The 19,934-nt window shown below is 39.5% G+C and overlaps 1 protein-coding gene across 3 annotated transcripts in view; it reads right to left on the minus strand.

The window, feature by feature from the left end:
• The window catches only part of SORCS1 (sortilin related VPS10 domain containing receptor 1), a 258,259-nt gene that overhangs the window by 9,121 nt on the left and 229,204 nt on the right, over positions 1–19,934 (minus strand). For all 3 annotated transcript variants that reach the window (XM_032445519.1, XM_015867126.2, XM_015867125.2), the window contains exons 19-23: positions 19,330–19,516; positions 15,184–15,317; positions 13,459–13,582; positions 12,448–12,560; positions 9,309–9,440 (exon numbers count right to left, since the gene is read on the minus strand). In XM_032445519.1, coding sequence (XP_032301410.1) covers positions 9,309–9,440; positions 12,448–12,560; positions 13,459–13,582; positions 15,184–15,317; positions 19,330–19,516 — 690 coding nt within the window. The remainder of the gene's footprint in view (positions 1–9,308; positions 9,441–12,447; positions 12,561–13,458; positions 13,583–15,183; positions 15,318–19,329; positions 19,517–19,934) is intronic.

A 19,934-nucleotide genomic window follows, 5' to 3' on the forward strand; every position in this document is an offset into this window, starting at 1 on the left:
GTGTCCAGAGTGGCATGTGGATGGCTAGCAATGACTGATACAAACAAATTCTCCTCTCACACTCCTCTAGAAGCAGCCCAACAGCAAATACAGATGGAGCCCCAAAAGAACTTAGCACCAGATGGTGCCTGTGGGACCATCCCACAACAGCACATAGCAAAAATAAGCTTTTCAATTGTTATCATTCATCTGCTCAAAGCAATGCAATTACCAGGTGGTCAGCTTTAGTTTCTTACAGCATATTCCCAACATGCCTGGATCAAAATGACGGGTTTAACTTCTTACCCCAGCTGAATTTCAAATCCTAGAAACAAACTTAATTTCATTCAGCCCTAGTTTTCAGGCCAGCCGATTCCAGAAACATATCAGGAACAATTCAAAGTTCTGCTAATGTCTATGCTGTTGACTGAACACGAGGTGTATTTGTCTTACACAAAATGTACGCTATATCTATTCTTCTGGGATTCACAGAGAGAACGTGCTCTTATCCTCTCTTTCATGGAAGAAAACTCCCACAGAACATTTATTTCTCTCAGTTTTCTTTCTATAATTGTGATGAAAACAAGAAGAGCTCTAGCAGAAAAACAAAGCAAGTTATTCCACCATAAATGATGCAACAGAAAAGATGAGCATCTGCTAAGGTAACAGTGCCTGAAATCTGTATTTGTAGAGTCCAAAGACTGGCTTTGGTCCAATCGGTTGGCAAACATCACTGTGTAAAACCAGTTTCTTATACCACGCTGTACAGTGACAATAATGAAAAGATGGTAGTTGTAAATACCCAAAAGGTTATTTACAGAAAAAACTCACCCGTATAGAAGCCTTCAGTCTGCTGGGAACCACTGAGGCAATCCCCACCAAGGAGCAATCTCCAAGAGATGCTGCCTTAGTGGTGGTCAGCCCTTAAATGAGGTCTAGAGGAGATGGAGTCAAGCTGCATCCCTTCCGGGAGCACAGCTAAATTACTCTTGCCTGTGCTCCCACAGCTGACCCAACACTTGCCTCAGCTGATTAATCAAAGGTTCAGGCTGTGATTACCAATTTCCCATACACACGCACACATAGATACTTTCTCCATTTTAATTTTTAATTGTATCCAGGAATTTTCAGGTATGTTGATATTAAAAGCAAAATTTCAGATAGATTAATCAAGGAATGGAAACTTCTAGGCACAATTGTCAATAGTTTCCTTTGTCTTCTGTACGTTCGTTGTCTAGATGTTTCATGTCCCATCTTTTCTCACAGCACTAAGCAACTTTCCAATGGAAAATACCCACTCTTTTGCATGTGGATGTATGAGGGAGAAGTGGTTGGAAAATGATAAAGAAAATTCCACCCCATATCCCTTACATGACTGCAAAGAATGCTGTGTTTTTACAGCCATGCCAAGATAAAGAGGAACTGCACAGTAATGCTCAACACTTAATTTAATTTGTTTTAAATAAATCCTTATTCCTTCTTGAAGATTAATGAAAAATTGTCAGAAAGAAAAGAACATTCCAATATTTTTTAAACCATCCTTTTCATGTTCTTCATTTTTGTCTGCTTGAGCTATTTCAGTAAATCTACCCTGATATGATTAGATGTTCCTTGGCTATCATTCATCACAGTAAGAGATTTATCTGCTGCTTCTATTTTTTTAACGTTCTTAATGGTTCTTTCAATTCTCTTGGCTTGTACACTTCATTTTTGGCTGCTGATCACTTGAATAGGTGCCTTTGGTCCAATATCAATTTGGCAATAACTCTTACAGGCATTTTATTTATATTTTTAATATATCTCTTTAAAGTTTACTTTTTTTTTTTTTTTTTTTTCATGGGTGCCAGAATGAGTAAATATATTTCTTCCAACAGTAAGAAAAAATACCACCTGCTCACAAAGAGCCATCTGGTGAGCTCAGAGCAGCAGGGACGGTGACATAAAGCTGTGTTGTATGTGAAGAAAGCCTGGGAAGCAAATTATATCCCTCTTTAAGAATTTGAGCATTTTAATAACCAAGACTGACAACTATAAAGAGCGCTTCATCTCCAAAACTGGAGCAACAGATGCAGATGGAATATTGTAAACCAGGTACATTATGGCTCATGGAATCTAACTAAAAAAGAAAGTCTGTACATGTGATGTATAACTGAGAATGCAGCAAGCAAGTGTTGTTACCTACTACAGGCCTCATCAGGTATTTGGGCATGGAATAAAAGATAGGAGAACCTCAAAAAAGTCAGCATGAGAAGGGGCCAAAGAGTTTGTTTTGCACTAGAGATGCAACAAAATGCTGATATCTCTTCTGGCCTGGCTGAGGAGTCCTGCAGCAAGATGAGGAGAATGCGATGGTGGCACCCACAGGGACACTAGAGCTGCAGGGTGCTGTGGCAGTCTCCTCACCAGCAGGCTGAGCATGAGAGAAAAGCAAACAAATGTTCTCAGCTGATAAAATGATAGAAAATAGGAAAAAGAGAGGTCACGAGAGTGTAGTAAGAAAAATGAAGAAAGGAAAAGTAAACAGTCACAACTGAAGTTAATTGTCATTGTATTGCATTGTTACCTTGTTGTAAATGAAGACCACATTGTATAAATGCAACTAAGAAAAAGATGATTTATGCCTGAAGTCATCAGCATTTCTGCCATCAGTATTCCAGGACTACATGCAGAGTCAAAACAGGCAAAATCTGTTCATGATGCTTACAGTACACCACGTATTCCCTTGGCTTAATTAAGAGCAAATAATAAATTTATTTCCATACATCTAAACTAATCTGAAGTATAAACCATTTGCTCTGGTTTAAAAACTTCATTATTTGAGCAGGTACACACATTTAAAAGGCCAACTTTATATTGGGATTGAACACAACACTGCAGAGTAAGTTGGTGCTGATGTTGATTCTGGTCCTCACACACTCAGACTGGAGAAGTGAGATTTCTGCCATTCTTATTCTATCAAGTCTGTTTCTAGCTCAGCGGATCACAGGTCAGTGGACTTTAACCTAGGTGTGGTTCTGACTCTCATATGATTTGTGTTGAATGCTAACAAAACACGTTTGAAGTAATTCTGCACACAAGGGCTGATCTCACACTTTCTGAGGTAATAAGATGGCTTCAGCAGAAAACAAGGTCTTTTGCCTGTCTTTATGTCATGTCTGCATTTAAAGTGGTACCATGAAAAGATATTTGTTCAAAAAGCAAATGAGAAAACATCACAGTACTTCAGCCTATTTATTTAGTGAATATCTGCGCAACTCTAACTGAACAGCTAGATGTTCGGCTGGGGAACAGGTTAGCATCAGTTTAGCATCCCTGTTCCTCTCACTCAGATGTAACTAACTCAGCTGAAGATGTAACTTCTTAGAATAGCAACCTTCTAATTTATAGTCTCGAAGAGTCTCCCTTGTGAAAATAATTAGCTTTCAGAATTAGTTTTGGTCCTTAACTGAGCCTCATTGACTTTATCTGCTTCATTTGCAGAATTAAGCATGATGTGCAAAAATAATTCAGTAATAGAAACCATTCTTCATGTATCATTTTTCATCAAAGGACACATAATGAATAATAATAACAGACAATTTGTGAAGGAAAGGAGATTCCAATTTAAAAATTGAACAAAACAAAAATTAACTTGGCTTCTCTCAGCATTTTGTCAGAATTAGGACTATGAAGGAACTGTATAAAACAAGAAACAGAATTATCACTCAGAAGAGCATTTTCCCATTCATTTGTCGAATTTTGAAATCCCTAGTGTAAATTGGTTTACACTAATTGAATGTGATTCAAATGTGCCAGTATGTACTAGTTAAGAATCTAGATTATCTTTAAAGATAATGTGTAAGGATCTCAACTAATGAGTGCTACAGTTCTGTTCAATTCATTGGGTAAATCAATAAACAACTAAGGAAAGAATTATGCACATTGATTGGTAGGGAGCAACTTGAACTGCTAGTAAAAAAGTGAAACAGGAGTCAGGGCAAACATGGATTAAACTGGGCCACTCACCCTAAAAAAAAACTTATTTACTTCACACAGGGACTCTAAACCTCTCTTATCTTATTTCTGGAAAGACCAAAGTCACTGACTTACTTGGGTCAAGCAGAAATTGCTTAGGTTCTTTGATGAAAGATACCAAAATTAGGCTGCCACAGTATTGTGAGATACCAGGAGAACACAAGGTGGAGAACATACCTGTAGAACTGACCAGCAGATACAAACCCAGATAGACCCTGGAAATATGAATAGGGATGCACTTTAGCCAACCAAAGTTGATCAGGAGTCTTAAGAATCCAGGTCTGCTCTTTATATTGAGCAAGAATGAGAAGGTGAGATTACTGATAGCTATGGAAGTAGTTAGTTCAATGGCACTATAGTGGAAATGCTAAGTCACAGCATGAAGCACTGATTGAGCACCTGGTGGGAGGGCAGGGCCAACCCAGGGGAGCACAGGTGTAAGCAATGCCCCTGAGTGCCAGGAAGGGCTAGAGCCAGGATCCAACCCTTCCCAGACCTCATTTAAGGGCTGGCAGTGGAAGCAAGGGTATTTGCCTGGAGATCTCTGTATACTTGGGGCATTCTGTAGGTAAGCACATTTTCATTCTTTGTTTCTGTATTTTCAGCTGCTGTGTTTGGGCTTGCTCTCATTTGCTGTGGCCTGGGACTTTGCCACCCTACTATTATTGTTGTAGTTCCTATTGTGTTATAGTATTACAGGCATTAAACAAAAATATACATGTATATTTTAAAATATATATTTTATGGCACACTGTTACACCAGCAGTTGATTGAGAAAAGCTAGTTAAAGAGGAAGAAACAACAATAAAATGTTCATATTATTCTTTTTCCTTTCCATTTTTTTTCTTAGTTGCTAGGTTTTCCTCAAGCAGTAAAGCTACAGATGTTAAAAAGAAATCTCTTCTAGTAAACTTTACATATTTGTTCCTCTTCTTCCAAGCATTTAAATTCTAGGGTTGATTAGCACCACTTTCTGTAGGCTCTGAAAGTGTTCACTTGATTGTTACCTTGCTAAAATATTGTGGTGATTGACTTATCTGAGTTATGAAAGAGGAAGGAAGAGTACTGCAAACAAATATGCTGAAACCTAAAAGCCTAGGACAGGGGTTCAGAACCCAGCACAAATAAAGTTGGAAGATGAATCACATACAGTGAAGCAGAAATAAACCTGAAGCTGCTTTAAGGAGCAAAGATACATAGACACAAAGACCTGTGAGCATCCGTAACACGAGGAATGTTGCCTCCTCGGTTCATCACTGTCCATTTGATACTCAGTCATCTGTGTCGTTTTACATCTTTTTGGTTGAGTACAGATAATTGTCACAGCTGCAATATGTTGATCACCATTGGCTACTAACCAGCTGGTGATGCCATTTGCCAAAGACTCCATCGTGCTTTCTATATTGCTGATAACTCTTTTCAGAGATAAGATTGATGGCTTCAAATATCATTAGGTAGTTGCTCTTGCATCTTGTTTACATTCTGCTCTTACAGTTATTTGAATAGGCTAGGTAAATGGACAACACAGGAACACATTGAAAACTGTACTTGTTATGAACATGTCTGTTTAGTGTTCTCATACGTCTTGTTTACGTTTGACTTAGCAAGAGATGCACCTGCTGTATTTCATAAAGTTAGGGAATAATGTAGAGAAAAAAATGTATGCACAATCATAAGGATAACTCTTCAGAATAACTCATATGAATAAAAACATACACTGAAACAACTGGTTGTGTCTATTTGTACCACTGCCCTCTGCTGAATTGTAAAAAGAATATTCTTCCTACTGTGCAATTTTGAGCTGGATTAGTGCTAAAATTACTAAAAAAAATTACCTGAATGATTTCTAATTAATGTCTACCTTTCATAGAAGAGGAAAAATTCTATGCTTTTGAATCCAGCTTACCTGTATTCCATAGTCATCACATACACCTAGCTTGTCCATAAAGATAGTCTAACAATTGCATTCTAGACCAAGTGGCCAATGGCTATTTTCAGTGGCTCTAAAGTGTCTTAGAAGTGTTGCAGTGACAACATGGAAATGAAGCAGCAGCATTTTGTAGCTGTCAATTATTTCTCCATTTTTAAGCAGGTTTCTGTCTTTTCTGCTGGGAAACAAAGCAGGGGGACCAGTGCTGTAACTTAGGAGGGGAAAAAAAGGCAAATTTATTGCATTCTTGTTGTGAATACAAGATCTTTTTTGGCATGTGCAAAATGTTTATGGGATTCCACAGGATGGAACTACCTTTTCATCTTTATGAAGCTATGAAGAATAAGTTTATATTGATTACAGTAAGTAGAGTGGACAAAGTAATCTGAGATCATCAGTCTATATTTGTGTTAGATGGAACTGTCCTATGTTGCACAATGAGAAAGCATCTCTAGTCTCATGCATAACATTTCTTTCATCTGTCAAGAACAGTTAAGACTTAAAGGGATTTTATTCTCCTGTGGGAAGTATCTGGAATGCAGATTTCAATTTTGTGAATGTAATCTGTGAAGAAATATGACACCAATTAGTACTTGTATGGGAAATATTAAGGCAAGGTCTGAACCAGTGATCTGAGCACCAGTGAAGGGGCAAGGCCAGTGATAGCAGCACCAGTAGAAGTAATTCACTTGTGCAACTAGAAGCCATGTTCCACCCTTCCCTAACCTTATTTATTGGCTGTCTGCCTCAAAGGAAGTCATCTCTACTCTGAGATCACTTCCTTTGGAGTATTTGGTGAGCCCTGATCCTTGGAAAAGGATAAGCAATTCTTTTTATTTACCAGACTGTGACCTTTATCTTTCTTGGGTAATTGAAGACTGGTTTAAAGCAGCTATATCTGCTATCACCTGTCTGTACAGTACTGCACTTAGAAAATGTAATTTTTGAGACACTTGAATTAGAGTAATGCATCAACTCGAGGAAAAAAAAAAAGGCATCTACCATTATGCCACATAGCTTCAACTAGAGTGTGAGACAAATACTTCATTCTAATGGAAAAATCCATTGTTTAGTGTGGTCCATAGCCTGGCTTATATGCTTTGACAGTCCAACTATTTATGTACCCAACAGCATGTGGCTTACTGTGTTTAGTGAACTCTAACAAGTGTCAAGCAATATCTAGATTCCCATGGGACAAGTAGACATAGATGCCTATGAACTCAATGGGAAGCTAGAGACCACCTGGAGTCTGACCAGAGAGACCTTAAAATGTGGGGAAACAATGAACCTGTGCAATAAGTATTTACTTGAAAACAAAACACTACCTTATTCCCTTGCAGTGTTTGTACAAAACACTTCCATTTGGTTTCTGTATAATTTGAAGTTTCCCTTTCCAATTAGTAAAGTTATCCAGAACTCCTTTGGGTCTGCACCTGCAAACACATAGACTTGCATACTAGCCTTTGAATGGCTTGCTGCTTGCTTGTGAATACAAAACAGATTTGTATTCCTATCAGAAAAGAAAACTATACATCATAAAGTACCTAAGAAATAATCTGAGCCATCATCAGCAAAAACATCTGCTCTCATTATTCATCTCAGCAAATGAGCTCTGAACGCTTTGAGGAAAGGATAGAAAAGGATTACAGGCTAAATTACAGGATGACAAAATGGGAACAGTATCAGAATATGCTTCAGAGCTGAAGGGTGTAAAAACCTTTTGGGGGCATTTCTTAGGTAGTTCCACTGAAAGCAATGCCATTTTCTACTAGAATCCCCCTGAAGGGAGGGGAAGTAATAAGCCAAAGACCAGTAAGAAATATACTTTGATGGTCCTGGTGGGAGCAGGGAAGATACTTTTCCATTAAAAAAACCAGCTGGCTGCAGATGGCAAATAATTCCACTCTCTTCAAAGGTTACTCTTTGGGCCCTGCAGGATGCCAGTGAAGATGCAGGATCCCACTGAAAATGACATTTCTTCTTGTCCAATTTGAAGGGTTGTGAGAGAACTGTCAGGGCTCCTTTTCTTCGTGGTCAGAGACATGCCATTTTTACAGGTGGAAAAAAGAGATGGATAACTAGAAAGGGAGTAAATAAATAGCTGTGTACAGTAAGCTGCTGAATGTTGGAAGGGAGCTGGGACAGATGTGAACTTGGTAGTTCATGGACTGGCTTCCTTACAAATTTGAGATGGAGTAAAAGAAAAGGGGGTATAAATTAGAAAAATGAGGAAAGATTTGTCAGGGCAGTTTATCTATCTCCTTTATCTACTTTTGAGTGTGTGGGGGGAATTGTAGAGGAAAGGCACTTGGAAAAATGAAAACATGATTGCTAAGGATGCTGAGCAGCAGAAGGTTTAAGAATATGGGTGACCTGGTGGATTGAAGCCTATAGGAATAGAAGAGGAAGATAATGCTGATACATGCAGTAATGAAAAGAATTAGTCATTTACAGTTTCAGGGGAAAATACAGGAGCAATGCTAAATCCCGTCCACCATCAGATAGAGTAGCAGGCACTCAGAAATGCTGAGCATTTTATCATAATGCAGTGGCTGAGATTTGTGAGCTGATAGCACCTTCTTCCCTTATACTCACAAAGCTCATACCTGCAAGGGTGTACATCTACTCTTGAGCCACTGACATACTTTATGGACAGATACAGTGCTGCTCTACAGAGGACTAATTATCTTTGCCTCTGGAACATGAGATAATAAAGTGGGAGTTATGTCAAGAGTTCTGTTCTGTGCGGTGTTTTAACTTTTAGTCACAGTCATGGTGTTTCCACTCATGGGCAGAATCTTTTGGGTCTTGCAGGTAGGTACAGTTTTCCTGTTCATCATAACCTATTCCAGCTTCATACAGGCAAGAACATGCCTGAGTTGCTCAACTCCACTGCCAGAATTATGAATCTGGCCAGCAGGATAATCTAACATCATAAAGGCCAATGAAATTCTGCTCTTTCTGGGTTTACCACCCAGATCTATCTTCCAGAGTTTGCTCAGATCTTTGGAAACCTCAAACTTTTTGTCGAGGCCACTGCAGTGCAGTTTGGCAGGAACCATCCCCTAAATCCTCCTGCTGTCTTTCAGTGTCCACGAGGTGGAACAGAATCCTTGTTCTCTCTCACAGAAGAGAAGTCATTATACAAATTTAACTATACTGAGGGATACCATATGAGTTTCCGCTCCTTAATTACACATCCAAAGCTGATTTCTGTGTAAAAACAACAACAAAAACAACACCAAAGAGGATATTGAACATACCATTGTCATTGTTTAGATCTCAGTTAATCTGATATGTTTGTACCATATTTATATCAGCTGAAAACCCCATACACACAAACAAATGCAGACATGTATGCATCTCTGAGAAGTAGACACAGTACCTGCTCTAGGTCTTCTGCTGTTCTTTTGTTTTCCCCAGTGGCATCTTGATATGGCAAAATGAAGAGTTCAGCAGATGTGGGCAGGCCAGGGAGCACTGCGACCAGAATATGCTTGCTTGAAATACCTGTTGCCTGATACATAGACAATTAATGGACAGATAAACAGCAGGGATGGCATCGAATGCTGACAACTTCTTTGTGAAAGCACTGCAGTTCTTACAGAAATGTTGTTAGCTACATCTTGTAATGCAAAGAGAATCTTGTAAAAATCCTGTGCAAATAAAAAGTTAGGAATTAATAATTTTACAGCGTTCTGCAGTAAAACATACAGAGTCCTAGGGCAACAGTGATCATCACACATCCTGAATGGAGCTCCCAAGTCTGATGTATAACTTATTTTATCTGCATGTAGCTGTTTCAAACTTGTCTGCCTACTCTGAGCTGATCCCTGAGGTTTTTTATGTGGTAAGAAGTAGCCTGTCAAAAGGCAAGGTATGTGGGCTGAGCTGCACTCTAAAGGCCTGATTATTCAAAACAGAGCCTAAAATCCTTGTAGAGATTTGGAAAGAAAAGAATGTGAAGTAGATTTGAATGCCCATGTCAAATTCTTACAGTTCACATTCTAGGTTAGTTCCATAAGTTAATATCTAAATAAATAAATTCTTCATTAAGTGTTGTATTAATGTGCAATTATTTTTTGTGTCTATTGTTGGCTGAAAATCTTAAAGTCTAGACCCAAAAAAAAACATTCCTTCAACACAAAATTAGCCAAAATTCAGAAAATAAATACTCCACAGGCATCACTGCCAGGATCATCTCTGTGTATGAGTTTCAGCTGCTGTTACCAGGACATTGCAGAGTACATTACAGAGTTCTCCAGAAAATAAATTTGTTGATTTTTGGAAAGTTCTATGGGCCAAAAGGAGGAGAAACAGAGTTTGCTGAATCTTCCTCCACTGCCTCTTTATGTTGTGAATGGTCCATCTTGTAATTTAACTACTGGTTTTTTTTGGTGTGTTCATTTTTGGTTTGGAGGGTGAAGAGGTATCCTCGCATAAGGGCAGACCACAGTAGCTGGGTGCAACTCAGAGATACCTGCAGACAGGACATGAAATGCTCTGATGTTAATTAGACCTAAGACTTGTGAAGTGGTTCAAGACTTGGAGCAGCTGCTCCTTGCAGGATACAATGGGCAGAGGATGGGATAACAACTGAACTGTGACTGAAGTTCTCCATCACCACTACATGTGACTGCTGACAGCCGAGGGAATACTGGGTAGAACTAAGAGAAAGGAACACTTCCCTTTCACCACATACAAAACAAAAAGAGACAACCCAGAAGCTTTCATTACTCCTGTTTTTTAGTGGGGGTTTAGAAGAAGAATGATAACAACATAAAGGTTTCATATATTCTAAGTACTCTACGAAGCTGGGGATTGTATTATTTGTGTCTGCCTAACAGGTTGTTTTAAGATGTCAAGAAAAAGACACAGCGTTGCCAGTTAATGGAAAGCCTTTATTTTCTGAGGCTGGGAATGATTATTATTATTATTTTTAGCCAGAAGCTTTTGTCTGATGTACTCAGTTCATTCTTGTCTTCACCAAAAGTAGAAGACAGAACTAAAAAAAATCAGTGATGTGAGGAATAATTACAATTGTAATACAAAACAGGATATTTTGTGATAATGTGAAATTATCCTTACATACAGAGAAGATCATATTTGAGAAGAGAACTATAATTTCTTATAAAGAATTTTTATCCAAGTCCACAAGACTCCTTAATAAGAATGTAATACTTAAGTAAAAGTTCATTAAAATTCTATAGCACAGTTATAATTTTCTATTGAATTATTTAGTTATTCAACTTATTTTTATACGGTGTATTTAATTGCGATAGAAATTGAAGTTAAAACCAATAGATTCTATAGGAACTTCTAACAAAGGCTTATTTAAGGTGAATCATTTAACTATATAAAGGGGGATAATTAGCTGTCAGGTTTTTCTCTTATGCAAACAACAAAAAGACTTTTCACTGCTCTGCTTTTGAAATATATCCTTGATTGACTGGGGTTTTATAATCCTTGTTTTTTATTTCATGGCTTGATTTTCTTTTATTGAGTTGTTTATATTTTGAAAACTCATCCTGAAGATAAATGGAACCTCAAGTACTTGATACAGACATAAATAAATTGAAAGGACAAGCTACAGAAAACTGTGGGATGGTTTAGGTGGTTTTTCTCTCCATGCGTCTTGTCCGGAAATTAAGAAAAAACTCTCAGTGAGCATTCAGACTTTTTTTGCTGTTTTAAAAAATGAAATTTCTCCAATTTTGAATAGAAACAAAGGTTGTGGATGTTATTAGCAAAGCTTAACTGTTTATTTTTGACTCCATCTATGCAAAAAGGCTGGAAAGACATTAATCAGTTGGACACAAATGTGTTTTGATCGGTTCCTTCTGCTGTTTTTCTGCTGAGCTGAGAAACCACCACACACACACCTGCACACCTGTTCCTTCTAACATACGTTTCTCTGCCTCTTGGTTTGAAACCTAGATCTTCAGACAAACAGTATTTTTACAACATTTTGTTTCACAGCTAGAAAAGGATCTTCAGAGCTTCTCCATGGTGTTGATGGGAGAAATAGCACCCAATCCTGACCCATGAAACTCATGCCATATAAAAAACATCATAAGGCTTGTACTCTGGTGCTGCTCTTAGTAGTGAAAATTATTTTCTCTTTGGTCTCTTAAGTTTCCTACAGCATATTTGTAATTCCATTAGAACAGTATTGCTTTCCACTGCTGTGTAAGTAAAGCAGTAAAGGAGGAATTGTAATGCAACAGAAAAGACATTTGTAAAGCTAGGGACACACAGAGGTAATTTGTTTTCCAGATGCCCTTTTCTCTGAAAAATTCCATTAAAAAGAATAAACTGAAGTCTGACTCTGAGCACTAGATTGTCATAGGATGTGATCATTTCACCTGTATAAAATTTAGGATTCCGGACTCACACACTCGTCTATCCTCCTTTTACAGTTGCAAGGGACAGAGAGACACCTTGAAAGAACAATTTATTCAGCCCTAATGTAGGCAGAAAGCAGAAACTGAGCCACTGTAAGACAGTTTATGCACATTTCTTACCTCCACCAGAGCTCTCTTGACTACACGGCTGATGTCCCTTCTCCACTCTGGGATATCTGGATTGTAATCATCCAGATTTGGGGAGAATGATAACCGCAAGGACCGGAATTGCTCTGCAGATACAATGATAAAGTGGTAAGACATCTGAAAATGTCTTAGTGCTGAATGAGCACAACTTAGCGAAACCTGCTGCAGTCTGTGTTTTGCTTTTCTTAATCAATCTGCAAGTGATGCATACGCTGTCAGAGAATCCAGCAGTAAATCTGAGTGATTCACTGCTCAAGTGTCACTAAACTGAAAAAGGTCCTTACTTTAATAGGTGAATAGCACTGCAAGGGGAACGGTGTGGAGAATGTAAATGCTTCCTTCTTGATTTCTGAAGAAGACAAACTCTGTAAAGGAAGCTGTGATTATATTCTCATAGACATGTTTCAAGCACTTGAAATCTTAGCTGGACAGCCTTGGGAAAAATAATGCTTTTTAATCTTTGCTTTTGCTAACAGAGATGCTCTTACTGATCACCTTCACTACATGCTTAGGGAATTCCCAGTGCTTCCTGGACTGCTTCCATACTACATGGCATTTGTTGTAACTGCTTCTGAGGCCTGACTACAATATCAGAGCAGTGTGGATTTCTGTGCAGGACTGTACCATGCTGCACTGACTTGTTTTTTGAGCCAGGCAGCTTCTGTGTGAGTAAAGAGGCCTCTGCTGGCCAAGAAGAGGAAACTTCAGTTTACAAAACAGCCTAATTTTTTTAGTAATTGTGTTGGACTAACATATAATGGTGGATAGATTTGACACAGAGGGTTCTGGGAAGAAAATCAACGCTCTGCAATTGTCTCAGTCTGGACTAACATCAGTCAGAGTCATTATGCTAAATTGGTATCACTGGAAATGAGCTTACAACCTTGCTCAAAGTATCCTGGAATTAAGACCTTAGATTGTTGCCTGCATCTTTAGCTCTTGATTATGGAGAATCTTATGCAAAACAAAGGGAGAAGGGCTCACCATATACAGCGATGGTCTTTGTGTCCTGAAGAATAGTGTTTCCTGCTGAAACCTGAACAGTGATGGTATTCATCCCTTCCACAGAAAATGTAAAAGTGATGCTCCCTTCCAAAGTGATCAGTGGCTGCAAATACATCAGAAAAAAAGAGAAAAAAAAGTTAATTTGGCTGTATAAGACAAACAAATATGGGTTTGTCTCTTTGGCCTATTGGGATGGTTTTGGGAAATGATTCCAGCTTGGAAACTTAGATGTAGGAAGGATCATGTGACATGGCAGCCAATTTGTTGGAGACTGTTCAGAGTGCCTAAAATTTCCAAAAAAGATAGTTACTAAGGTGCTGCTTTTCCAGTACCTGTGTCCAGGTGGCTTTCTGCTGAGTACGCTGTCTGTTTGGAACCCCATGATAAAGAGTCTTTGCTGCACTCTCCAGAGTGGTGCAGATTTGAATAGATCTGAATAGTGAGCCCACCAGACTCACTATTCCAATGTCACGCTTCTTTCCCAGATGTAGCTGTGGTTTAGTTTAAGGTATTTAAGGAGGTTGTGCCAGAACAAGAAGGCAAATCAACATTTCTCAATTGCTCTCCTATGTTACCCCTAGTCATGGAGATCCTGTTTTTGGAAAAGGATGGGTTTTAAAGAGAACACAGATCCCCTTCAGCTGTGCAAACCAGTTAGTTAATCAGTGAGCTGTGCTCCCTTTCAACAGTCTCTGCCCTAACTTCTGTTTTAGCTTATTAATGAACTCTGGATGAGATCTTCAAAGCACGTAGTATTAAGTCAAACTCTGTTCCCATTGTAGTCTGTAGTAAAATTCTCACTTCAGTGAGAACAGAGTTAGACCAACTCTGATCACTTACGAGCTTAGAAGATCAGAGAGAAGGTTAAAAGGTGAGAATCACAGCCTGTAAGTACCTCAAGGGAGAGACGATTTCTGATACAACAGAGTCCTTTAATCTACACACAAAGACATAACAAGATCCAGCAGCTTGAAACCAGAGCTAGATAAATTCAGACTACAAACACAGGGCATATGCTTAACACTCATGATAATTAGCTCTGGGGAAAAAGCTGGGGGAGAGGGTAAGAAACAAGCAGTGAATTTTCCATCATCTGAGGGATAAAGCACCAAAAAATTCAAATTCTACTTTCATCACAAAGAGGTAAATAAAGCAGGAAGTGTTGATGCAACCCTCTGACCTGCATTATACAGAAGAAAAACGTGGCTGGAGGCCCATCTCAGCTCTACAAAAGCCATGAGAATCTCTCCCCTTGGAGATTATTAAGGGTGCCTGGGTACTGCTGCCACAAAGTTATGCACAGTAACAGTTACAATGCCAGTGCACATTACTCTCTGCAAGCACAGAGGCAGCAGAATGGGTTGTATGCTATTTTCTGCTTTTTTTAATGAGTGGAAAAGCATGCTAGAAGCTCTTTGAGACCTTGGTTCTATACATCATCTACCTTGGATGAAAATGCTGGTACAAAACTATTAACAATTTGCATGAAATAGCAATAAACCTGCAGCTAAGTCACAGCAGTAATCACAAAATGGTTCCCATGTTTCAGTGTTGGTACATCAAAGATCCAAGAATTAGTGCCTCTTCTGACTTGCAGTTTTCTTGTGTGGGGGACTATTTAGAAGCATTTTCAAACTGTTCTCTTCCTCCTTTCCCAGTCTGAATTCCTCCTTGATTGTTTTGATATCCATAGAGAATACAAACCTCTGTGTTGTTCCCAAACCACCAGACATAAGTAAGTGTTCCCACTTGACTTGGCCATAGTACTGCTGTGGCATTGACCTCCTTGTTCTTTGTGGTGACAAATGGAAGAGATAAATGAACATGTTCCAAGGGACCTGCAGAAACAGAAACAAGGTGTGAGTCTTCCTTCCCTGTGAAATACCAACTTGGGATAGAGGGGACTTCAGGGGAGACTCACTGGTTTGAGGAAATATATTGTCCTAAATCAGCATGGGGCATGACGTTTATCATCTCTGTACCGGAGCTAAAATATTGGGTTCTTTATTACATGTATGTCAGATATCCAGGAACATTATATACCTATTAAACAATAGGGCAGAGCCCAGATAAGTGAACAGGGTCTTCTATAGTAGGACATGACATAAGAAGGTGCAGGACAAATGGCTTCAGTTGACATGGAGCATCTCTGCTGATGCAAACTATTAGGTTTTGGTGAACATCAGTAATACTGTATCTATTTATACAAGATGAAATTCTGTCTGAACACAGTTATTCACTGACTGCTTTCATTTTATGTTACCTTATACTCCCTCTTTTCCTCAATAAACTATTTTATTTTTTAGTATAAACAGAACATAATTCATTTGACAAGTGACATTATGCCCAGGGTTATGCATTTCTCATCTTCTGGAGACAGATGGGCCTTTGTTATTGCATCTTGTCCTCCAGATTATTTTTTAAAACGTGTTCTGACTGTTTGCTTAGAGAACAAAGCAATTGTCCTAAAACTGACAGAGAGGGGAAAAAAAGGAAAGACTTCCCAGGTGATATGGGGACATGAGCTTCTAAAACAAGTAAAATCCTACATCTGCACGCTTCTAAGTAAGTGATGAGGAGACCACAGCCTGAGAGGGTTGACTGCTTTGTCCATGTGGCACTGAGATGCTTTGCTAAAGGATCTTTTATATTTCAGGAGAGGATTTTACTGAAAACATCACATGCATATATCATCACTTACTTACTTAGACCTTGGTTTTCCAACCTGTGAACATTTTAGAGCAAGCATCTCATGAGCCTGCCTCACACACATGCAGAGAGGCATGGAAAAAATCACCCAAACCAGACTGTATAAGCAATGCCAGTATAAATGACAACCAGTCTTTATGATTCAAGTGCAGATTTCTTTGTGGTATAGACACAGCCCCCATTAACAGTCACCTATGATAGAGAAGCCAGAATTTCAACCTTCTGATTTTAATGGAATTTCCCTTCCCAGGCACATTTCTGTGACCTGCAAGACACTAAGAACTGAGAAATGGCAGCTTCCCCAAGCTGAATATTTTGCAGCTCTGATATCCTTTGGGATGTTTGCCAAATGCCAAGTACCACCAGCACAGACCTCTAAAGGAATACATTTCCTCACACCTTATGTGGTGACAGTAGTGACAATGACACCTGTGTAAAATCTAGTTCATTCCAATATAACTAAACAGTTGCTCTAAATACAACTTAAAAGACTACACACTGCAGAGGACACCCAGCACCTCCTCAGACCTGTGCTATGTGCTGGCTTAGAGAGAATATTAAAGAACGGCTCAAAGAAGCCAATTCTGCCTCAGCATTTCTCTGCAAATAGCTGATGGGTCAAAGTGTCTGAAATGCTGAACTATTATCTGACCAGCAGGTGGGGATAGCTCATTTTGGATGGGCTCTTAACTGCTAGGAGACTGCATCCTTCCAGGTAAGTTTGTAGAGACTTTTTCAATGAATATACATTATACAGTCTACAGTCCATGAGCCAGCAGTGTGCGCTTGCAGCCTGGAAGGCCAACTGTGTTCTGGGCTGCATTAAAAAAGGGGTGGCCAGCAGGGAGAAGGTGATGATTGTCCCCCTCTACTCAGCTCTTGTGAGGCCCCATCTGCAGTACTGCATCCAGGCCCCTGGTACAGGAAGGATGTGGAGCTCTTAGAGTGGGTCCAGAGGAGGGCAATTAAGATGATCAGAGGGCTGGAGCACCTCTCCTTTGAGGAATGGTTAAGGGAACTGGACTTGTTTAGCTTAGAGAAGGCTCTGGGGAGACCTCATTGCAGCCTCCTGGTACTAGAAGGGAGCTTATAAACAGGAGGGGGAATGGCTGTTTACAAGGGTGGACAATGATAGTACAAGAGGGAATGGTCTTAAACTGAGACAGGGGAGGTTTAGGTCAGATATTAGGAGACTAAGTTTTTCACTCAGAGGGTGGTGACACACTGCAGCAGGTTGTCCAAGGAGGCGGTGGGTGCCCCATCCCTGGAAGCATTCAAGGCCAGGCTGGATGCGGCTCTGGGCAGCCTGGTCTGGTGGTTGGCAACCCTGCACATAAGCAGGGGGACTGAAACCTAAGATGATCATTTTGGTCCTTTTCAACCCAGGCCATTCTATGATTCTATGACAGACTGGTTACTGTTGTGTGAGTTCATTACTGTGCAGATAGTCTGAGTGGATGCAAAGGTCCCCATAGACCTTTGTTGTCAAACAGCAAAGGATTACTAACCCTGTTCACAGAAGGCTGTCAGAACCTCTTGTGAAATATCAACCATCAAAACACTGCTCCATTTGTTTACAGTGACTGTTACATAGACTAAGCACCCAAGCACAACCAGGAAGGCAAACAGCAGTGTGACTCTGGAACCTCCCTTCTGCAGATAGGGGCACTCTCCACTGGACCAAACCTGTGCTTCCTCAGTTGCTGAAGAAACTATGTGAAAACATATAAACATCTATTCTGAGCATAGTTCCTTTTCTATCATACACCAATTCTCAAAATACTGTAACAAAACCAAGCGACCAACAAAAAAAACAGTAGTTATCTAAGAGCTGAGACCTTACCTTGCCTTGCCAGTGCCTCAAAGCAGAAGTAATACAGGATAAGTATACAAATAAAAAGCCAAAGCTCGATAACAATCTGATTTATCAGCAGAGTTCTTTTTTGCAAGATAGATAGGAGTCTTTAAAACACATGACACTGCTGAAGGACTATGTGACATAAAAGTTTATAGCACACCAGTATCAGGTAAGGGAATCATAAATGGTACATTACGCTCATTAACCTCAGGTCTTTTTCAAGGAAGAATTTCAGGGAGGTATTTGTTCCTGTTCCCATCATGCTCCCACATACACCTCCTGTCTCCCACACCTACAACTCCTACTTGGTCCCATCTGTTGATACAACTGTACACCTCTCCCCCTAAAGAAAGATGCAGCTGATTTCACACTCAGTGAAGTAACTCCAAAACCAGAGTTACAGAATATGGAATGTGCTGAATTATCTAGGCAATATGTAGAATTACTTTGGTAGAAGCTAAGCAGTATTTCTAAAAGCTTAACACATAAAAATAACGAGGCTTTTATATATATTTTTTTTTTCTCCAGTAAATCCTTCACATAGATACATGGCCTGAAATATAAGTAATTAACAAAACCCAACAAAAATAACAAACTAAAGAAAATAACCACATCATGTAAAACAAATTATGGCCCCAAACAAAATCCATAAGAGTTACCACAAAATGTCAATAACAGTTAAACCCTTTGGGTTCACAGGCATGTGTAAGAATAAAGATGAAAGAACACATTAGTGGTTTTATACAAGGACTGAGACATTTCAGGTGTAAATCAGAGAGAGCCAACATATAAAAAGGCTGAAAAGAATAGCAAAAGAGCAATGTGAAGATAAGATTTTTCCTTGTTATACTCTTTTAACACCAGGATTTTGGTTCCTATGACAACAGAAAGACTGAAATGCACAAGTTTCCATCCCAAATGTGGCTGCATTTCATTAAAGGGCAAAACCTTGTACAATGTGAAAGTCAAGGTTTTTAAAAGCGATTAAGAAGTCTTTATTTTTCTGGTGCTGTAAACTCACTAATGACAGTGCATTTCAGAAAGGGAAAGATACTACCCTGAGGTGTCTCAGATTGGATCACCCAAAGTTAGAGGTTAAACATGGTTCAAAAAACAAACTGCTATTCCTCATGGCTCCTCCCATTTTGGAGTCCTCTGTCAGAGGTCAAACACTCACCGTCTCCCATCACTCCCACATGCAAATTTCAAACATCATCTCCCAGAGCGAGTGATATTTTTTTCTAGGAATGGCAGAAGCTAACAATGAGTATGAACATACATACATGTTACGTGCAGATAGAGGACAGCATTGTCAGATCCCAGGCTGTTTTCCACCAGAACAGTCACTCGGAATATGCCCACATTCTGGTAGGTGTGTTTGATCCCATCTTCTGTTGAGCTGAGATTGGCATATGAAACAGCGGTGCCGTCACCAAAATCCACCTGAATGAGGGACCTTTGGAGGTCTCCCTGTGGTGACAGAAAAAAGAAAGGGTCGGAATAGGCTTGTTTTGTTATTTTCCTTTAAGAGACTTCCTGGAAGATCAGTCCACAGCCTCTGATATCAGCAGGAGCCCTGATGGGAGCTACAGAAAACAAGTGCAAGAGACTGAATCAGTGGAGTGATGTAGACCATCCAGAGCATATTCACATTTCTGATGTTAGCAGAGGAAAGGTGGTCACTACATCAACTTACGCAGCAGGCACTGGAGAGAAAGTGATCCTTCCTCCTTATCTTAGTTAAGCGATCCTTAACTCAGCTGCATTATCAAAGCTGAGGTATTACCGAAGGTGCATACTGTAGCCTTGCTTTCCTACCCATCAGGAAAGATAGGGATTATTTGCAAACACCAGCTCCTTTCCCTGGGTTTCCTTATCGTGAAGAGCA

Source organism: Coturnix japonica, chromosome 6 (assembly GCF_001577835.2).
Source record: "Coturnix japonica isolate 7356 chromosome 6, Coturnix japonica 2.1, whole genome shotgun sequence".
Lineage (NCBI taxonomy): Eukaryota > Metazoa > Chordata > Aves > Galliformes > Phasianidae > Coturnix > Coturnix japonica.